The following is a 21234-nucleotide window of genomic DNA, read 5'->3' as shown; positions in this document are numbered from 1 at the left end:
TTGATATGCCTTGGCCCAGGGGAGTCCATGGAAATTATTTTAAAAGCCCTACTGAAATTAATAAAACTAACCAGGATAATTGAGAATTTTGTCCCTGCTGTAACATATCATAAGCATTTAAAAGCATTCTCCGAGAATTTTATCATTCTCTGCTAAATGACCCAAGTACCCAAGTATTTTCCTGCAAGTCAGTGGCTAGGCCTATCAAATTAATATTAATTATTAATAATTAAATATTATATGATAAGCATGAAGTGACCTACTCTTGTGAACTGATCGGAGTTCTGTGATTTGCGTGTGTAATTTTTCACTGGCTCTGCTCATCATCTTCATAGGATGCTGCCCTTTATAATGATGCTCTGCAGTGTTAACAAGCTGATCTGCTACCCGAAGGGAAACTTTTACTTCTAGTTCACAAACTGGAGTACTGTGGCTGTCTTTTTCAGAAAGTTCAGTTTTTAACTGAAAGAACTTCAGACCTTTTTATGTATTTATTTACTTTTCGGTGCACAGCACAGTTGAAAGCACCAAGAGAGCAAAAAAAAAAAATGTATGTTGCACAAGGAGCGAAACATCTCTTGTTTCACAGCTAACTTTCTTTTCCCTCCTGGGAATACCACACGTCTCCCTTTCCTCTTGCAGAAATCCGCGCTGCGGAGGAAGTGTGCTGCCTGCAAGATTGTGGTCCACAATGCCTGCATGGAGCAGTTAGAGAAGGTAAGACATTGCCATCTTCTGGAGCCTGCCGTAGCCAACACTCTTTTAATTCTTTTTTCTGAGATTTCAGCCTGGAAAACACTGTATGCCAAATTAAGTTTTCATTGCTGTTTAAACAACGCACTTGTTAAAAAAATATGACTTAAATTCCAGCTTTTTTTTTTTTTGAAATGTATTTCTTTGAACCCCATGAACCCTAAAAAACCCCAAAACAACAAAATCCAAAAGTAAACCAAGAACAAAAGTTACAGAATGCTTTCACAGTTCTAATGTTTAAAAAATAAATTCCCTCTACTTCTAGATTAAAAAATGAAGCTAGAAAATGCAGTATCCTGTCATGTACAAAATTGGCCTTTCAAAATTTCCCAGCTAAAGCCAGCATAATTTATTGTGTGACAGCAATATTTATTATGAGAAATGCAGCATAAGATGCTACTGTGAACATTTTCCCCTGTATTTACTAGACTCTACTGTTTTCTCTTCAAAACTTCAGAAATTAAATTCTTGTCTGTTAAATGGAAAACATCAACCCTTTCCTTTATAGTGTCATTATTTCTGTTAGTGTCTCTCCTGCTTCTCATTTCCTTCAAGGATCCCTCATCACACCCAAGCACCTATAGAATATCTATCACTGACTTCAGTCTTCCCATCAGTGATTTGTCTTCATTATGACTAATTGGAAATCTGCTAAAGAAATCTCCCCCCACCATTTTCATTCCTGGTGTGATATGTGTAAAGAAATATGTGTGGGAATTTCCCCATTGCTTTCATTAGAGCTTCATTTTCACTCCTATATGTTTAGCTATGTTGTTCTTCATAAAAGAAACTGATGCATAACAAATTTATAGCAGCAACTCTTTGGAAAGGGTATTTTCCTTTCTGAGTGCTTGGACTCATGTTGACAAATGCCACAGTGATTGCCATAAAACCAAGTTGGAGAGGTACCACTTCCACCCCCGATGCTTTTATCCACAGTGAAATTAGCATTAGCACATGCTTTCAGCACAAAATGTTACCAGTGAATTTTTCATGACTTCCTCCATCAGCAGCAGTGTTGACTCTCTATAGCCCAGTGAGCTGGTGGCATTGCCAGACGGAGCAAATGAGCACTTAGATAAAAAACCCTTTCTGTTGAGCTTGTTTATGACATTTTGGAGACCATGAAATCCATTTCTTGGCAGAGGGTTGTTATAAAGTCTGCATCCCTCTTAAACTCTGTGGAGTTTAAAGCTGGTACATAAGTCTTCTTCTTAGCCCTTTCTGCAAAGGTGCAAGTTGTAAGCAAAATAAAATATAAATATAAGCTGGGTGTCTTTCCAACCTGCCATGACTGAGCAATGAAACACCAAATTGCAATTCCAGGTGAAGAACAGTGAAAGAAGAGTAATGTAACAATGTTTTTCATTTCTTTTTAAGTAATAGGTATTTTGTTTACTTCTTTCTTTGAAGGCTTTTGTTGTGTGTTTTTGTTTTTTTTTTTTCTCCCTAGAGCTATTATTTTGAAGGCCATTATTAAATGAAGGAAGAACTTATTTATCTGGGGAGAGTTGTATTTAAATTTGGAGAAACTTGATCCCTCTACCTTCATAACAGAGGCATAGCTGTGCGTTATTCTTAAATGTTTTATTCTTTGAAGGATAGTCAACTTAAGCTTGAATCTGTTTCGTCTAGTACATCCTTACTTCATGTATCCTTTGGTCTTTTTCCAAGGCCTGTCTCTTCTTCAGTATATTTTTTCCCTTTCTACATCCCCCCCATTCTACTCTTACTTCTACTGATTTTCTTTTCTTAAAACTTTTTCTTTCTTTTTCATAGGACTTCTTTTTCAATAAATGCTTTTTTTTCTCTCCACCTTTCTAAAAATGTTTTCCATTCATGAAAGCTCCTGTTATCCTCTTTGTCTTTCCCATCTGAAGCTGGCAATACCACTGCACGAGGCAGTACAATGCTCCCCAAATGGTTTGTGGTTGGGGAGGTGAATGAAAACATCCTGATCTAATGAAAAGGTAGAAATTGATGGTAATTTACATGATTCTTTATCTGAATGATGATTTCTCTGCAGATTTTGTTTATGAAGACATAAAGATGGGATGTGCAAAAAAGGTCTTACAGTTAGATTTCTATCACCTACTAACTTTTGAGACCTCAGCTGAAGTCTGCATTTGTTTGCAAATGATCTGCAGAAAAACAAAACAGATGAAGCAGTTTTCTTCTAGAGGGAGGAGGTGGTTTAAATGGTTGAACTGAGCAGGCAGCCAATAGCATTAGTGAAGATGAGGGCTGTGTAAAGGTCTAGGAAGGAGAATTAATATGGCATAAGAAGAGATATTTTTTTCTGACATCCAACATAGTTACTTTTTTTTTACCTAGTGAAGCTAATATTTTAATAGATAATAAATATTTTGAAAGTCTGGCCTAGATAAAAATACTGGAGTAAATTGTGTCTTAGCTCACTTGAAGTTCTAACAGTTTTATTTCAATGCCAGATTAATTTTCGCTGCAAACCGACTTTCCGAGAAGGAGGATCCAGATCTCCAAGAGAAGTAAGTAATGGATAAATGATCATCACTTTTCATTTTCCATGTGTGCTGATCCACCTGGTATGGTGCTGCTAAAGTACTTTTAGATTCAGAGGACTTTTACACATTGGTTCCCAGTGGAACATGTTCTCCTCGCCAGAATAAATGTGAAATGAATTCTAGCCGAAGGACTGCATTACTGACATGGACAGAAACCATTTCATCTTTTTGTTCTCTTTTTTTCATTAATTCAGCTAGTCTGTCTTTTTCCTTTTTTTTTTGGTAGCATTTTTTTTTTCTTCCTGGCATTTTAAATTTTTTTTTCTTTATTTCTCTCTCCTTTCTCTTGCTTTCCTGTTGTCTTTTTTTTTTCCTTCTAGAAGTACCTCAGACATAAAATCAGACATTCAAAAACCTTATGGTTTACATCCAGCTACTGTATGAATTCAGCTCCTTTGAAGGTTTTGAGGGTGTTTATAGTTATTACTAATATATTTTTAGATCTGTCTTACATAGTTAAAAGCCAGTGTTTCAAAAACACTTCTTAGCTGTTGCAGCTGATTTGTTGGCCAGCTTGCTCTAGCAGAGGTAGCTCAATTCCCAGTCATGCTGGCAGTTCAGTGTTGGCTGGAACAACAGTGTGGTGCAGGCAGACCTCTTCTAGCCCTTGCCTGTGCAGAAACAGTGCCACAGCCCTGCCCACCCACCCATCTCTTGCTCACCTCTTGCTACCATCCAGGATGTAAATAGTCCAAACAGGGAGAAAAGACTGCTTCAAGGACTTCCTCACCTCTTTTCCTTCTTTTTCATTGCCTTATGATATTTTGTGCATTATAGGACTGTACTTCCAAGCAGAATAGCAAGGGGCCCTGCTTTGTAGCTGAACACAGCAGTGTTTGGGCACTTCTGTACTCTGTGTTTAGGTGATAATTATCTCTGCGTCATGTAATGAACTTTCTTCTTATTGTGGAAGAATACTGAGAAAGTAGTTCTGGCCTCATTTCAACATGGATAAAGAAAACACCATCTTGTCCTTATTCCTCCTACAGTTTTGGTGGTTTTTGAGGTTTCCTGCAGTGACTGCTGCATTTTGCTCCAGGAATTACTGCACCGGCTGAAGCGACTTCTCCTTTGGTGTCTGTAAACCGATTTCACGCAGATGGTACTGTTGATTGCAAGGTACCAAGGCTTCCTATAACGTATCTTTTGGCCCTCCTTTTGCAGAACTTTGTCCGACATCACTGGGTGCACAGGCGGAGGCAGGAGGGGAAATGCAAGCAGTGTGGAAAGGTAAGATTTGCAGCACAGCCCAAGTGCGACACAGAGCACTGTGGAATTGAGGGCACCCAGTAGGTCCTTCTAGTCGCTGAATTTTTTCCTATCACAAACACTTGGCCTCTTTTAATGGCTAATGACAAACCTGAGATATTGAGCAATAACAGCCCTGATTCCCATGTGGGAAGAGAAAGGCAGCTGCATCTGCAGGAATGGGCACATCATGTATCCTGGGAGGTTGTGCTGCACTATCTGCTAAAAATGAAGAGGAAGGCGGCTGTGGCTCCTTGAGCTTCTTTCTTTGTTAGCTAGCCTGGTACTAATATAGTGTTCTTTCAGTGCTGTCCTCTGTGCCAAAATTGTGATGGCTTATTTTTTAGACTTCTGGAAAAAGAAAGCTGTTGCTTTATTTCTGCCCCAGCAGACTCTAAGATTTGTGAGACTGTATCATGTTTCCTCTGCTGTATAGATCGTACAAGTTTATTTCTAAAAAGCTATAAAAAGGAGGAAGAAATGTCTTAGCTACTGAAGACCATTCTTCTGAAATATTATGAGCCCCTGAAATATATTGAGAGATATTTAAAAATTAAATTAACACAGGGATTTAATTTCCTTTCTCTAGCACTATATTATACTTTTGCCTCCCTCTTACCAACTAGTAAGGAAGTCTGTGTCTCATCTCCATGGCACAGCAATTAAGTCAGAGGAAAATTTGTGTGTAGATTTGTATCTAGATATTCACATAGATCGTCAGCTTCAAGCTGCAATAAGACATGCAATAAAAATGCCTGTAGCATGGGAACAGTGCAGCAAGGCAGTTTGCATACAGTATTCTTATTGTATGACTTTGCCTTCCTTCTCTGCTTTTTTGGCCTGGATCTCCCCTACAGGCATTAGGAGTTGATTTTGCAACGGGAGTACTTACTGGCTATCATACCAAAACCTATGCTGGGTATGTTCACATGAGTAACCTTGACTGATATAGAATCATAAGGCTGGAAGAGACCTTTAAGGTCCTCAAGTCCAACCATCAAATGGAGAATATGGAGAAGAAATCTGTTTTCCCCTTAAATAAGAAATATTCAGTTAAGACTAATATGGCTATATTGTAATAGAGTTGTTCTATGTCAAGAAACAGAAAGAATTAGAGAAAAATATAACCAAAAAAAAATCCATTATACTTGTTGGCCAAGTAGTCTCCTATTACAGAAAAACACTTGTCTTTCTTAGTGCTCTGCTATCACATTTCTTAAACCCCTGAGTAAGAATCACCTTTATTATTCTCTTGTCATGCAAGAAAAGGGGAACTATCATTGAAATAGAATGGCAGTAAATTTGAAGCAATAAAAGGATTCTGGTTGATCTCATTGTTGTGTAATAGTCCTATGCCATGCCTGGAATGGGATGGTTAAGTATTTTAATGATCATTAATAATAGTTCAGATAAGGTTTTTGGATACACCCATCTCATGCTTCAAATCATAAGCAAGTGGATAGGAATTAATGCACCCCAATATTCTTAGCTTTGTGGCTTTATATTTTGTGTGCCATGTGTGCCATACCTGACACTTCCTGGTGTCTGACAGTGTTCCACCTTAGATCAGAAGTGCAGTTTGGAAGAAATTTTCCTGATTATCCTCACTTATTATGGTTTACATATGGGACAGTCTTGCAACAAATGAACTGAACTCCTTTAGATTAAACTCCTTTTAGATTAAACTTAATTGAAAGTTTACTCTGCAGTTACTAATGGACATTCAGTCCACAGGACCAGACTACAGCTAGTCCAAAGCAAAATTATTTGAAAATCCTTGTGTACAGTGTTCTCAGTACCAACGGAGTCTGTGCTATTACTGTTACACATTACTTGCTAGTGTAGATGCAGCTTATATGGGCTCATCCAGGCTTTAGTTTTCTCCTCTTCTTCTTCCCAGGAGTGATTTCACTGATTTACTGCTGAAGTACTATATGGAGAATTAGACACCAGGGAAGGGGGCCTGAAAAGTGCAGTGTAACCAAACAATCTATTTCTGTCAACTTGCTGTGAAGGTTCCCTCTTTTTTGTTGTTGCTTTTTTTGTTTTGAAACTGGAGACTGTAATAGAAGGATGGACAGATCTCTTAAAGTCCCACTGAGCCCAGTATTCAACAATGGCTTAATATGAAAAAGAATAAAATGGAGCAGGTGTTTAATGATGCAACCTCAAAACAGTCTCCCGAACTATAAAAATTTCTGTCTCGTGAATTTCCAGAAATGGTACCTTTATAGTTATATTGTGACCTATGATAATTTTCTTTCCTGGGATCTTGCCTAGTTGAACCTTGAGTTCCTGTGAAGTTGTAGCATTTACAACATCCTTTAACAATAATTTCCTGAACTTAACTACATGCTATGAGAAGAACAACATTTTGGTTGTTTCAAACCTGCCACATATTAGTTTTCTTTCCTCATGCTCCATAGCTGTTGTTTTGGAAGAGATGGTAAATAAATCCTCCCAAGCTATGTCCTCCACATCATTCATGATGCTTAAGAATTTATTTTTTTCTTTTGAAGACATGAAAAAAATAGTTTTGTAACTGTTAGCTGTTTATTACGTGGGATCATAAGAGAAATCTTTATATAATTTGACATAAGAATGTTCAGACCATGTAGCCCAGCATCCATTTCATAACTGAGTGCAGTAATAGAAGCATAAGGATGAATGCAAAGGAATCTTTTCTTTGTATATTTCCAGTCAGCAGTGGTTTAGGGATTTTCTGAGACTCAGAACACATCTTAGACCATCATGCTAAACAAACACTGTATTTCTTTAACCTTCTGTGATGTCCAAAGTAGTGTACCCTCTGTATACATGCAGTGTGTCTACAGTGTCTCTCAGTTACTGGTCCCTTTACAGGCTTGATCCAGAACTTCATGTTTTCCTGCATCTAAAGGTAGAACTGAAATTTCTAGTACTTGAAAGGCAATTCCAGTTCCTTGTTATTTTAGCAGAGATCACCATCCAAGTGCTTCTGTTGTAGTCTGTGTTTGAGTTGTAATAATACCTGGCTCTCCTACAGTAATGTTGCATTAGGATATCTCTAAGAGCACTAAAAAGAGAATAAATATTATAGGAAAATACTTGCAAAAAATATTATTACTAACCCTAACACTAGTGTGAAAACAGTCTTTAATGAGAAATACTTTTGAGAATATAACCAAAACATACCAGAACTAGTAATCCCTGTGTGCTCTTTTGTGTGCATGAATGTCTATGTTAATTTGGACCTTCAATTTGTCTAGGTAGTCTGGATCAATCACCAACATAAGCTGGTTTTGTGGCGATTCAAGTGCTCTTTTCCTATGAGTACATTTCTTCTGGTATGCACAACTGTTTAATTCTACAGGAGCAGCACACAATAGGGGATTTCATGTGTTGTAGAGGAACTGGTTGCTGGGGAATCAGGGCTAATCATGTACTGTTAGGCTGATGTTCTCACAAAGGTGAAATTCATTTTCTGTCTCAAAACTTCTAACTTGGTGCAGAAAACCTCCTTGCATGAGCCAGGAACAAGATAACTGAAATTTAGTTTTCCTTCTCATTGAGAGAAGGCAGGAAAGATAATTTCTAGTAAAATATGGGGAGTTCCATGGTTTCAGTTTGATAGTTCTCATCAAATCTCACTGTGACAGTGCACTGTTTATTTTATCAGTTCCTTTATTTGTAAAGGTAGCTTTCAAATAAATGCTATCTTACCTGAAACATGTATCCTTAGGAAGTATTAGTGCACATTTGTAAAGCTATTTGAGGAAGGATAATGGTGTTTTATTGCTACTTATCATTAATATGTTTTCATTGCTGTATCATTTTCTCTAATTACTCCCTAAAAGCCAAATGGCTTACTAAATAAATGGAAAAATGGTCCATCTAGAACCAGACAAGCTGCTTAGACCATATGTTTAAAATACGCAACTGATGGACTGTAGAATTAATGTACTGAATTTAGGTTTTTATTAGTGGAGGTTTTGGGAGAGAAGAGTTTTCCCCCTGGTTATTACAAAGCAGAACAAAACAAAACACTTCATGCTCCCGAGGGACTGAAATCTTTTTTTCTTTCAATGCACTTTGGGACCAGAAATGATGAGATTTGTGAGAAACACTGTGAAGCACCAGTGTAAGTGAATGAGAATAGAACGTTTTTTTCCAGTGCCAGAACTCCGTACCAACACTTGGGTCACAGTTACTGTCACCCTTTTCATTCTTGTGCCCACACTGAATGGCAGACGAGATGTGACCAACCAGAAGCAACTGGACAGCTTGTCTTTTTTTAAGCCATTTTGACTACACTGCTACTAAACCTGAATATGTCAAATCACCATAATTATGAAGAATCTAATCTTTGAATTTCTCTGAATGTAAACTCTGAGGCATTAGGAGGAAGATTGAAAAAAGCCCAAAAACCTACCAAACAAATCTAGGCAGAGGTGACACAAACCTTTTGGGAGTCGATTGTGGAGGTGTGGTCCATCTGGCAAGCTAGTTTGGCTGGGCTATAGAGATACCTGTAGAAGAAGCTGCAAAGTGTAGTTCTGCATGGTGGACAGGCAGGTAGAGCCGCCTCCTCTTTAGAGTATCAGTAGGGTTGTCCTCAACTACCTCGTAAAGATAGATTGTAGCTCAATCCCTCACTTAACAAGACCAGTGCATCTCTCCGTGTTTTTTGGTTGGTTGTTTAATTCTCCTTCTTGGTGTGCTTGACCTTGTCATTGGACTGAGCACTAGCAGGCTCATTTTTCCTGCAGGATAAGAAGGACCTTAATTACAGAAGCAGTAAGGCAATGTCTTGCTAGATGTTACTAAATCAGATTATAACTTTCTTGCATTGAGTCTTGGGCATTGTCCAACATGTAGGAGATTTAGGTATTAACTCAGCATGTCAAAAAGAAAACTGGCTCACAAATTCATCACTTGGTAGAGAGATTGAATTAGAAAATTCAGGATGATGATGGGCTACTTAATGTGGTAAGAGAGAGGCTTGATGGAAGCTCATGAATAAAGGATCCAGACAACTGCAAATCTGAAATCTAAGCAGTAAAGATGACTATGACAAACTGCTCAATGAAGTTCTGGACTTTGTCTCTCCAGCCATCAACCCAAATCAGATTTTTGTCTGACTAAAAAGAGCTTTAATTCAACAAAAAACTTCAGGCTCTATCTTACAATTGCCTGTGTTAGATGTAAGATGAGTTTATGTGACCCAGTGGTCTTTCCCAGCCTTAGAATTTAGAGCAAAAGTGACATTTTATTCTATGGAATGAAACTCTTCTGTAGGAGAATAAAATCTCATATTTATTGGTAGTGGTGGGCTTTTTCTTTTTAAAACTATAAAGAAACATTTTCTTTTATCTGTTTTATTTGAATCAGACCATCTTGTTTTTTGGAATTTACAGGAAGGATTTTAATCTGAGTCAGCTCAGTAAAACTATAACTCAATTTCCCCACCAGAACATTCCCAGACAGACATCGTAGTTGATTCTGCTCTGTAGTTAAAAAAAAAAAAAGGAAAATTCAGATTCTTGTTTTTATTTAGAGCAAACAAGACTGCAACTGTCACAAAATCTGACGCTCTCCAGATCTGTAGAAATCCATTAAAATAGGCATTCCTTCTCTATCTTTTTCCAGTGTTTTTAACTACAAATCTAAGGAAAAGCATAAAATTTTGCAGAAATGCTTTTAAAAGTGTGTGCAAAAATACCCCAGTTGAAGAACATTCTCTGTGACTCTTGTCATTGTTTTATTCCCCAAAAATTTGTTTGTTGTCTAAGAGCTTTGAGACTGAACCAATGCATCTGACTTCAATGAATAGATTTAGCTTAGTACAGTCAGGTGACAAGAGTTAAAGGTGCATATTTTCTTGCAGTCAGGAGGAATTTAATCCTTTTTTTCCTGGTTATTCTAGGGCTTTCAGCAGAAGTTTTCCTTCCATAGTAAAGAGATAGTGGCCATCAGTTGTTCCTGGTGCAAGCTGGCGGTAAGTGAATAATACTCGGAGAGACTGTGATCTGTGTTTAAATAGGAATGATTGTGGGTGTTTTTTGTTGTTGTTGGTTTTGGTGGTTTTGTTTGTTTGATTTGGGTTGTTTGTGGGTTGTTTGTTTGTAAGAAGGTATGATTTGGGAAGATAATCTTTAGTTACATGTTCCTAAAACTCCATGGTTTGACTGACTTGAAGACGGTAGAGTTGGAAACATAGCTCCAGTACCATCACCCTCTTCTTCCTCTCCATGCTTCCCCTTTATGTTTCTTGATCTCCTTAGTGACTCTACTCTTTCCTTCTCTTCCAGTTTCATAACAAAGTCACCTGTTTCATGCTGCATCACATTGAGGAGCCGTGTTCCCTGGGGGCTCATGCTGCTGTCATTGTGCCTCCCACCTGGATCATTAAGGTGAAGAAACCTCAGGTAACTGCATGCTGATGTCTGTTTCGGAAGCTGTGTGGCTGTGCAAAGCCAACCTGGCTTCGCTGCTCGGTTCTCCTTCACGAAAGCATGCTTGTTCAACCCTGTCTTTATCCCTGAAACCCAGCATACCTCCATGGTGATTATGAACCTGTATTCTCCTGCCCCTCCATCCAGACCTTCAGTAGATTTCCCTGTTTGGGATGATGAGCAACAAACATGACTTGTTCTGAGCTAATCCAGTTCAGATTTGTTCCTGTAATTGAGTTCAGCAAGCATACTGCAAGAAAATCCCCCGTGTGGTAGGCAGTCAAGCATGTTTCATTAAATAGAGCTGAGCAAATACAGGGAAAAACCATTCACAAACGTTCACTTGAACAGCAGTAAGAATTGACTGTGGCTGGACTGGCACCCTTCTGAATTTGCCATTAATGGACATGTAAAGATTCATGTCTTATTTACGTCGGTGCTTGCTCGTTGTCAGCAGTAAGCACATGTGCTCATTTAGTTGAAGGTAACAAACACTAGACTTCAAAACATTTGTGATGGATGTGATAGGTCCTGGAGAGGATAATTCACTGGTGAACATAGGGGAAAAGATATCCACAAGAGAGCTGGCCAAAAATTAAAAGGGGTTCACATCATGCAAGAAGTATTTTTTCTTTGGAAGTCTGTTTTCACTCTAAGTTGAGCTGAGAGAAACAAATGCTGAACGTATCAGGGAGTCGAAAATACTGGTTAATTTTTTATTTCAGAATAACAATTTTTGTTTCAATCCATCCTTGAGAAGTGACCCAGGCTTTTTGACTCCTGGTTGTCAATAAGAAGCCAAGAAGTTCAGGCTGTGGACAAGGCACTAAGACAAAACTAGTCCTATGAAAAAGGCCTAAGGCCTAAGTGTTGACACTGCTCAATCTTTAGTTCCAGTCTAGGAATACGACCAGCAGATTTGGGCATTAATAGGATTTCTAACAAGCTGGTTGTTGAGGACAATGGGCAGAGGGAAGGGGAAATACATGTATAGAGTAATCAAAAAATCGACCAAAGAAGTTGCTATTTCTCTTTTAGGTTAAGAGAGAGTGTAGGCAAAATTCCCAGCCACCTCCACTCAGAGAAAAAAGGTTTTTTTGTCATTGGTAGCTTTTCCTCACATTCTTTTTTCTCTGTTTGTTTTACTCAGGACTCCTCCAGAGAAATCTTTTTTTCTCTCTCTTGTTGAGGAATGTTTGAGTCCTTGGCAGGGACTTCATATCCTTGACTAATTTTCAGCACCATACTTGACAGATGTATCCATGTCTGACCTTACTAACAGAAACTTTTCCTCAATTTTTTAATTCTTATTTTATTTAATTTTTAGTAAAAAAAAAAAAACCTGTCACTTTTAATTTTCTCTTGATTTGGCTTTTGGTCAAAGCAAGGTACATTCTTTATAATATTTTTAGAGAATGTAGTTTCTTGTTCACTGTTTTTTTCAGACCAGTTCCAATTAAAAAATAGGATCTGATCTAGCTAATTATAATTTATGGGAAAATATCTTCTAAATAAAGGTTTAATATGTTAAACTGTAAGAAAATATCTGTTATCTTTGTGTGCCTGAGTCATGAGTGGAAGGAAGGTACTGCAATCCATTATTCCCTCTCCATCACATCTTGAGTCCTTGAGATTCATGCTCAGTAGCATGCAAAAACCTTGAGTAGCTGAAGCATTAGATAGACAAAAGTTATATTTAACACAGACAATGGGGATATTTCCGTGAAAATTCATAACAGCTCCCATTGCAATTATGGGGAATGCATCCTTATTGCTTTAGAAAATACTGATGCATCTTTTGGATGTGTTTTCAGATTTTTGGCAGAAGTTTTGTTTTCTTATTTATTATTTTCTTAGGAAATATTTTTCTTCTCCTGCTGTTTCTGGCCAGCTCTACTGCTATGTATTATTACCCTCTTCACCACATAGGAATGTTTGGTAAACACGATGAAATATTCACTGCATTCAATCCGCAGAATATAAACACGATATTCACAAATTTTTGTGAATTCACATAATAAATGAATGTGTAACCAACAATCTGTTTTTCACATATTCCACAGTCAGAATAAATTTGACTAGAAGCTTTTTTTTTTGTTATAAAATATTTTCTCAGCTCTAATTAACTACTTACATTGGTCACAGGCAACTCTTGAACTGAATTTCCTACTCATATAAAATTGATTTTAGCGATACCTGCATCCTGTTTGTTTGTTATTTCCTTTAAGCAAATAAGTTGGCTTTTTGTAGTGAAACCTTGCCCTATTTTATATTTTTTTTTCTTTTTATTGCCACAAAAATGGTTTTCCATGCTTATTTTGTATAACGTGGGTCACCACCTTCCAAATATTGGGCTTGCGTAAAGACCACACTCCCCATCTCGTTGCTAATATTGTGCTAGTAAAACATCATGGTGTGATTGGCTAAGGACAAATTATTGCTGACAACCTATGTTCTAAATGGGGAGCTTCTTGCAAGCAACTGATTGAAAGATGAAGAATATTCAGAATGGTTCAAATAGCCTTGGAATCGGTGGTAGCTCTGTATGTAAAGACCCACTCACACATGAATGGGAAACTCCCAGTACCTATTCCATGTTATCCATAATGTGAGCCACTTCTGTAACTTTTTTACTGTTTTCCAGTGTTTCCATACTGTTAGCAGTGCTTTGAAACCAGCTCTGTTTTCCTGGGGTTCAAATCAATTCCATCTCCTAGTTTGTGAAGGAGGTCACTCCTGTTGACTGGTAGTATTTTTTTATAGGTGAGGTTTGGTAGCCAAAGCGGTGTTAGGTCTAGCAGTGGGCTTGCTATATGCTTGTGATGGGGGAGAAAAGCAGGTAATAAGGAGGATCTGGCTCATGTATTGAGTCTGTCTTCTGTTTGGGAAGATAAAGGCAGTAACTAAAATGCCAAGATTTTTCTGTTCAAGGTGAGTAAACATGGTGTTTTCTTCTTCTGCTCCTGCTTTGAGGACCTTGAAAAAGTTCTAGTGAATGCTTATATTTCTGGGTTTATTTCTTTATTTCCCCAATTGATGAGTGCAGCTGGCTTGTCTGATGGTGTTTGTGAACAATCAGAAGACGGTCAAGATTGACTTTCCCAGATGCTGTTCATTATTTAAGTAATTTGAAGATCAGCGTGCTAAAAGCCTTTGAAAATGAAGGCTGAAATGTTGTAAAGGAAAAGGTTGAAAGGTGTAATTGGATTTCTCTGAGGTAGCCCATGACCTTTGCACGATCCAACACCATACAAGAACTCCAGTTCTCCTGCTCACCTAGCTAATCTTGCTGAGAGCTATACTGACCATTCAATAATATGAAAAATCTCTTTTTGAAGACAGACAAACTGACATCCACAAAGGAGAGGTTTCCTCTCTAGAGGCAAGTTAGGATTTACTTATGGTGCCCATTTAAAGGTATGCTTTGCTATCAGGTACCTTGCTGAATAACATTATATGTTTACAAAATACTCATCACCTTGTTATGTGAACAAGGTAGTATGTATCCATTTCTTCACTTCAGTGTGCAAAGACTGCTGATACTCTTGGCTGTTACTCTTCTGCATGCTTGCAAAAAGAACCTGCATATGTTTAAGCAGCTTTTTTGCCTCTCATCTGCTATGGACATGCAGTTGCAATTACCGTAGCAAAGCTTTAGGTTCTGCTAACACTGAGGTGTAGGCATGTAGAAAAAAAAAAAGAGGAGTGAAATAACACTGTTGTGATGTAGCATAATTTAATGCCTTTTTGAGTATGGAAATGAAAATGTTTATAATCATGATTGGAGGCTTAGACTAAAACTGTTTCTTTAATATAGCTGTGTTCCTTTTCCGTACTCACCCATAGGCAAGAAAAGAGATACATTTTCATGGGATTTAATGACAGCTACCTTTAAACATTCTTTAAATTATTCTTTTAAAATTAGTTAGTGTTTTACTGAACTGTTCCCTTTCCAGAAGAACTTCATTGGACTTAGGTCTGTCCATTTTGGAGGTAGAATGACAAGTACAGTCCTTCTAGAGGTACAGTTAAGAACTTGCCTAATGTTTTACCTAACTTAAGTTATAAACTAATATTTGTCAACAGAATTCACCGCACTTAACCAACACAATAGGCATTTTGAATTTTGCACCTGGACAGACTGACGCACAGGGAAAAGGTTTGGTATGTGTGTGAGCTTTCAGCAGACTGCTAGCAAAACTGTGGATCTTCTCTCCTGTGTTTTGCCCCACTCCAGAGATAATCCTTCATCAGAGAATGGCTGAGGAACTAGGTTAAGGCCCCCATGGGAGGCAGCTTTGAGTGTAACATCTCCATAACTTTCTGTTGGCATCAAGACTGTTGTACAGTTGATCTGATTACTGAGGTAGGGCAGTGAAAGACCGTGCAGATGGGATTGCTGATACACTCGCGTAGTCAGTGCAGTCTTTGGGGTTTATCATGCTTTCAAAATCGCTTTGTATCAGAGTAGGGAAAAGTATGAACACTTCTTTAGGTAGTTTCTCAAAATACTGTCTAAAAGGGCAAATGCTCTGAAACTGCTCTGCAGACCTGTCCTGTCTTCAATATTTTTGGTAAGCACTAAGGCGTGACTGTATCCTGGTCCACAAGTAGTGTTGAGTGGTGATAAAAAGCTTGGGACCTTGGGCTCTACAGCAGGCTTCTCTTGATCTCCATAATTAAGAACAGTGCCTTTAGGTCTTTGAGTTAGACAGTTGTTAGTTTTGCTTCTAGGAGATGTGGAAGCATTAACTTCTGTATCTGGTCTGTCATAATGAAGTCTTGAAATTCTGAAAGTGATGGATTTGTATTTAAAAAAATATAGTAGCTATTCTTGTTGATGTTGGTTAGCAAGCAGGATTAAGAACAGACATAACTGTTTAGTGATTTGATGATCTCTGCTTGTTGATTTTCATAAGTGGTACACTTTTGAACAAGGTCAGGACAGAAATGAACTTTCGAATGGCTGAGTGAATCTTGCTTTCCCTCTTGAAGCCAGGAAAAAAAAAAGTCAATGAACTTTCTTCTAATTCCCCGTTTTACTTTAGTTCTTGGTGATGACTAGACTAGAAGTTGAAATACTGCAAAAATATTTAGAGTATTTCCCATAATACAAAATTTCAATCATATGGAAATGGTTAGGGTTTCCTGCAGGTATGACTTCAATTACTGAATTAAAGTAATTGAAAAATTTAATAAAATTATCCTTTTTGGACTGTTCTTATCAAACCAAAACACCTTTTCACTCAGTATCACTGAGCAGACTATTGCCAGCCTGGAGAACAGCCTTGACATAAGTTCTATTTTAATAGGTTCTGCAAAAATACAAGCAATTATATGTTTTTACCTATGTAGTTAAGTGATACTGTAATTTAAAAACAAAACAACCACCCACCCCACAAACACTCCTTCACTCAAATCCTTAAAAATTAAAATTAATTCAGTTTGTTCCTTAGCAGATGATTTCACAAGTTTCTTGGTAGGCTGGGACTGATTCTACAGTGCCAGCATCATACGCCATGGTGGCCTACGTTATGTTGAGTCATAATGGTTGCCAGAGCTAAAACTTGTTGTTTTCTTTCCTAAAAAAAAAAAAAGAAAAGAAAAAAAAACATGAAAAATATCTCGTTTATCATGTTTTTTATTACATCTTTGTGCAGGTGGTCTCCATACCAGGAGACGAGCCTGATTGGGCAGGAGACTGGAGCCCCGAAGGGGAAACGGGCGTCTCCTACCCCTATTGGGAGGGTTGGCAGGTACAACATGTGGTGTTATGTGAGTCTATGGGAGCATCTGATCTTTTTTCCCCCCTCACAGCGTGGGAAAGTTTCCAGTTCCAAAGCACCAGTCTGGTCTCCGTGTGTGGCTTTCTCCATAAACGGTGGTGTGGAAGTGTAAAGCATGCAGCGCATGTGATTTAAATCTCGAGCATGTGCCAGATACTCTTATCATTCTCCAAGTGGACATGCATGGAAGAGCTTCGTAAAGGGGCTCTGTCTGGGCCTGTCTTCTAAATTTTGTTTTGCTTTTCATGTATTCTTTTTTCTTTTGATGTAGAACTCCTTAAAGACTTCAACACGGCGAAAGAAGAGAACGTCTTTTAAAAGAAAAGCCAGCAAAAGAGGCAATGAAGTAGGTATTCAAGTGCTTTGGAAATCAGGCTCCTTTTGTTTAAATGTCTAAACCATGAATGTGAAGTTTTTAGGGTTTTGGTTTATTTTCTTTCTTTCTTTTTTACTGCATTGTTTAATATATTTTTTTCCCCTGGAAAATTCAATGATATTGAATTTGTTGTTAGAAGAGATAAAACTTGTATGAGAAGTTTTATTTTCTGAGTTGATTTTTTTCAAGAATCAACGTACCAGACTCCAGAAGGACCAGCACCCTATTCTCTTGGGATGTAAGAGACTCAGCTCACACCCTTGTTTTCCGCTAGGCAGAGCAAGGGTGTGAAACTGGGGTTGTGAAGTCCATGGTGAGTGCACTGATGCAAGGCTCTGGTCCAGTTTGAGGATGTTTCCTTCGGGGGATCTCATATTGGAAATATTCTGTTGGTGTGAAAATTGAAATTCGACCACAGAGGGAGAGAGAATACAGATTACTGATCTGATGGTTTGATTACCCATTATCTTATAGACCTTGCTTCCTGACTCTTCTTAGTGGATTGGTTATATAGACAAACAGCTTCGTGAGAGAGGTGGAGGGAGACTGGCCTCTGCATAACCAGGGCTCTCTGGTTCAAGGCCTCGCTTGGGTGGTGGGAGAACTGCAGACCAGAAACTGGAATCCACATCTGTAAGAGCTCAGGACAGTATCCTCATTACTGGACTCTCTGGTGTCCTGCAGGGGTAGGGAGTAGGGAGGCAAATAGTTTTCTCATTGATGTGTTGGGTTTCATCTGTGGCATTTGTTCAAAGGTGGGAAGGCAACAAGGCCAAGAATTCAAGAGCATATTACCTGCAAATAAGTGCTGATACAATTTATCTGATAGAATGAATTAATGGAATAAGTAGCTTATCTCATTCTATTTTCCTTTGGAAAAACTGTTTGTATTAGAAATAACACTGTGTCTGACACATTATTAATGCTGTGTGAATAATTGGGAGTGGGATGGCTGGAAAAAATATTGAGTAAAATTTTAAAATAGTTATGTATTACCCTGAAGTGATATTTTCCCCCTCTTATTTATATTCTCTTGTCTCATCTGGATAAATAAGTCCCAGCTGAGCACCACATTGATGTGGCTGTACTATTTCCAATACTTGAGGTAGTTTTATCAGAGCTAGGTTTGGTCTCCTGTGTGTGTTATGCCAGGAAAACATACATAGCTTGTACTAAAGCTATTTCTTGCTTCTGTTTCTCAGGAGAACAAAGGCCGGCCGTTTGTGATAAAGCCTATCTCCTCTCCACTCATGAAGCCACTGCTGGTTTTTGTCAATCCAAAAAGTGGAGGGAATCAGGTAAGAGCATCAGCTGGATCCAGGTCACAAAGTTTTAGTTTAACAGTAGGTTTTCTGCTAGTTAAATGACAATAGTTCTTGGTCAGTCAGATAGAAAGGACTCTATGCCTTAATTGCAGTCCTCAGAAGAGGTCCTTGCCGTTGAATGACCATTCCACTTTGGTGGAGCTGGGTGACTGAAATGGGTACTTGAGTATTTGAGTGGTTGCATTCCTATTTTCAGATTCTTGAAAGGAATCTAAAATGAGAGGTTGGAGGTTTACAAAAGACTTCATCTTTCCATGGAAAATTTGGGTTACCAATGCAGTTTTAGACTTATCTTTTTCCAAAAAGTGGTTTGATTTTACTAGGAAGGACTAGTGAATGTGAAATTACATATTCCTATGGCATTTAAAAAATCATTAGTGGTCTTGTACTGTACCACAGAGAACCAAGTTTCAGTGACAGCAGACTTTTTCCTTAGGATTCTTGGAATGAATACTTACCCAAGTGAATGTTTTCCAGGTCAGTTCTGCTGCTTTTTGAACATCAAAGTATCTGAGTGCCTTTAGATAAACAGGTCCTTCTATTAGAAAAGATTGATGTAAGATACAACAAAAGCCTATAGAGTATGGAGAATAGCATAGCCCCTGCTCACCTTCTCCTCTGTTAGAAGAATTAGAGAGGATATCAAATGAAACTGCTAAGACTGATCCAAAACAAAGGAAAAGGCTGCTCCTTCTCACATTGCATAGTTCAGCTGCCATAGGATGTTGTGGATTCTGAAAGTTTACACAGGCTGAAGGAGAGATTTGGAAGAGAAAAACCTGGATTACTGAAGTCCTGTACCTCCCTCTGGCTCAAGAGTTCTATGAACCACACACAGCTGAGACTGGAAGAATACCTATGGCAAACATCACATTTATTTGCTCTCTTCTTATACCTTTTCCTAAGTACTATGATTGCTATTCTTGATTCTCCACTTAAAGGAAGGTGTCAGGCAGAAGAGCCATCCCTCAGAAGGGGAAGCTGTGGAATATTCCTGATGGATATCCCGAGGCCATGTCTGAAAGGCATTCTTGAATTACTTTGGAATACAAGCTCACCCCACAGAGTTCTTAGCTCTCTGCTGATAGTAAGAACTCCTGCCATTTTGTGTCTAGGCAGAATGTGGAGGAAGGAAACTGAGTGTCTGGAACATGAACCCAGGAGTTTGAGAAAACAAAAATCATACTTTTGGGTGATGGGTTGGCCGTGCTGCACTGAGTGAGGGAGCACTGGGGCAGCTGTAGCCCTCAGAGTCCTTGGCTCATGCTTCATTAAATGGTAGAGGGTTACCATTATGAGTGTTCATGGTGGTGATGGTGGAGGTCAAAGTATTGTCATTGTTTGGATATTGGGCAAGACAGTGTCAAATGTGATGGTGACTTTGCATATAATCTTGTTCAACTTCTTGCTGTCATGGATGATTGAGGGTGCTGTGGGATAAGAGAGGTTTTTTCTTGTTTCAGGTGATGAGAGGCAGGGGAATGAGTTACTGTGGGAGATGTTCCTTTGGTCTGACCCCAAATACCTGTTCTTACGAACCGTTAGTGATCTGTGTTTTGAAATTAGTCTATATACTTACATGTGAAGCTTGTCCAGATTGGTGGGTTGTCTTTTCTTGTTTTGTTTGCTTTATAAAGCACAGGAAAAAAAAAAAAGAAAAGCAGTTCAAATATAATGAATAATGCACACTATTATTTCTAATAATCATTAAACTACTTCTAATTTCCCTTCCTTCGATTTTTTTTCTCTCTCTTGTCAGGGTACCAAGGTTCTCCAAATGTTTATGTGGTATTTGAATCCCCGCCAGGTCTTTGATCTCTCTCAGGAAGGGCCAAGAGATGCGTAAGTTTTTAAGCCTTCATCTCTGCGCAACCTATTTCTTTTCTTTTCTGATGAGGAAAGCAGTAAAAGGTCTAGCTTGGCTGGATTACTGGACTGTATATGAGGTGTATGTATCCAGGTTTTGGTAGCAAAAGGGAGGACTGCAGTGGTGGCTTTTGTGAGAAGAGATCAGGAGCTGCCCCTGTGTCAGACAGAGCCAGGTCCAGATGGCTCCAAAACTGACTCACTGCTGATCCCAATGCCTGACCATTCCCTAATGGATGCAAATTACAGTGGGGTGAGGCTGCCTCCAGATTGCCATACGTGACAGCAGTATGCAGGTGTCTCTGCTTGCTGAGTAACTGCCTCACTTTATCTGGACAGTTGAACTGTGATCCTCTTCCACGGGAGAGAGGACCTGTCTTTAAAGGGATGATTCTTGCTGCCAAGGGTTAAGAAACCACACTTCTATGGTAACTGAAATGGGGATACTTCCTGTACTTAACAGTCTTTTCAGCCCTACTTTGGCAATTTAGGCAGCACAAAAAGCTAGTAATAATGTAAAATAAAATATTTACCCATATAAGAACAGTCTAAGTATTTCCTATTCAGGGCACCCAAGCTTTTTGTTATTCCTGCAGAAACATCTGCACTGCTGTTCTCTCAGATGTTTAGAGGCTTTAAGGCAGACATACAGTTATCAGAGCTGTATTATGGGGCTAAAGGAGGATTAGGTCCTCTGGTCACTCAGCTCTCTACACACAATGTACCCACTCCATTACAAGATATTTCGTTCTGCCATTCCTTGATGCACCTGAAGAAGCAGGACTTCAATGGGTGCTTTTTTTGTCTCTCCTGTTGGTATCTTAGATCAGATATCCCGGAAAAGGCCTCTATTAGATGTTCTTGCCTTCTGTGGTGTTAAAATGTAGTTACCAGTTGAAGAAG

At 38.6% G+C, this 21234-nt stretch overlaps 1 protein-coding gene across 6 annotated transcripts in view; it reads left to right on the top strand.

Annotated features, from left to right (window-relative positions):
• Positions 1 to 21234, top strand: part of DGKI (diacylglycerol kinase iota) — a 205421-nt gene that overhangs the window by 87541 nt on the left and 96646 nt on the right. For 3 of the 6 annotated variants that reach the window (XM_027743775.2, XM_027743779.2, XM_027743780.2), the window contains exons 4-12: positions 643 to 717; positions 3204 to 3260; positions 4461 to 4526; positions 10450 to 10521; positions 10835 to 10951; positions 16639 to 16734; positions 17036 to 17110; positions 18343 to 18438; positions 20225 to 20307. In XM_027743775.2, coding sequence (XP_027599576.1) covers positions 643 to 717; positions 3204 to 3260; positions 4461 to 4526; positions 10450 to 10521; positions 10835 to 10951; positions 16639 to 16734; positions 17036 to 17110; positions 18343 to 18438; positions 20225 to 20307 — 737 coding nt within the window. The remainder of the gene's footprint in view (positions 1 to 642; positions 718 to 3203; positions 3261 to 4460; positions 4527 to 10449; positions 10522 to 10834; positions 10952 to 16638; positions 16735 to 17035; positions 17111 to 18342; positions 18439 to 20224; positions 20308 to 21234) is intronic. The other 3 variants (XM_027743776.2, XM_027743778.2, XM_027743777.2) reach the window with 3 other exon arrangements.

Source organism: Pipra filicauda, unplaced genomic scaffold, assembly GCF_003945595.2.
Source record: "Pipra filicauda isolate LSUMZ 115617 unplaced genomic scaffold, ASM394559v2 scaffold2_size9829703_pilon, whole genome shotgun sequence".
NCBI lineage: Eukaryota > Metazoa > Chordata > Aves > Passeriformes > Pipridae > Pipra > Pipra filicauda.
The sequence above is the reverse complement of the archived record's forward strand: the minus strand, read 5'-3'. Positions and strand labels throughout refer to the sequence as shown.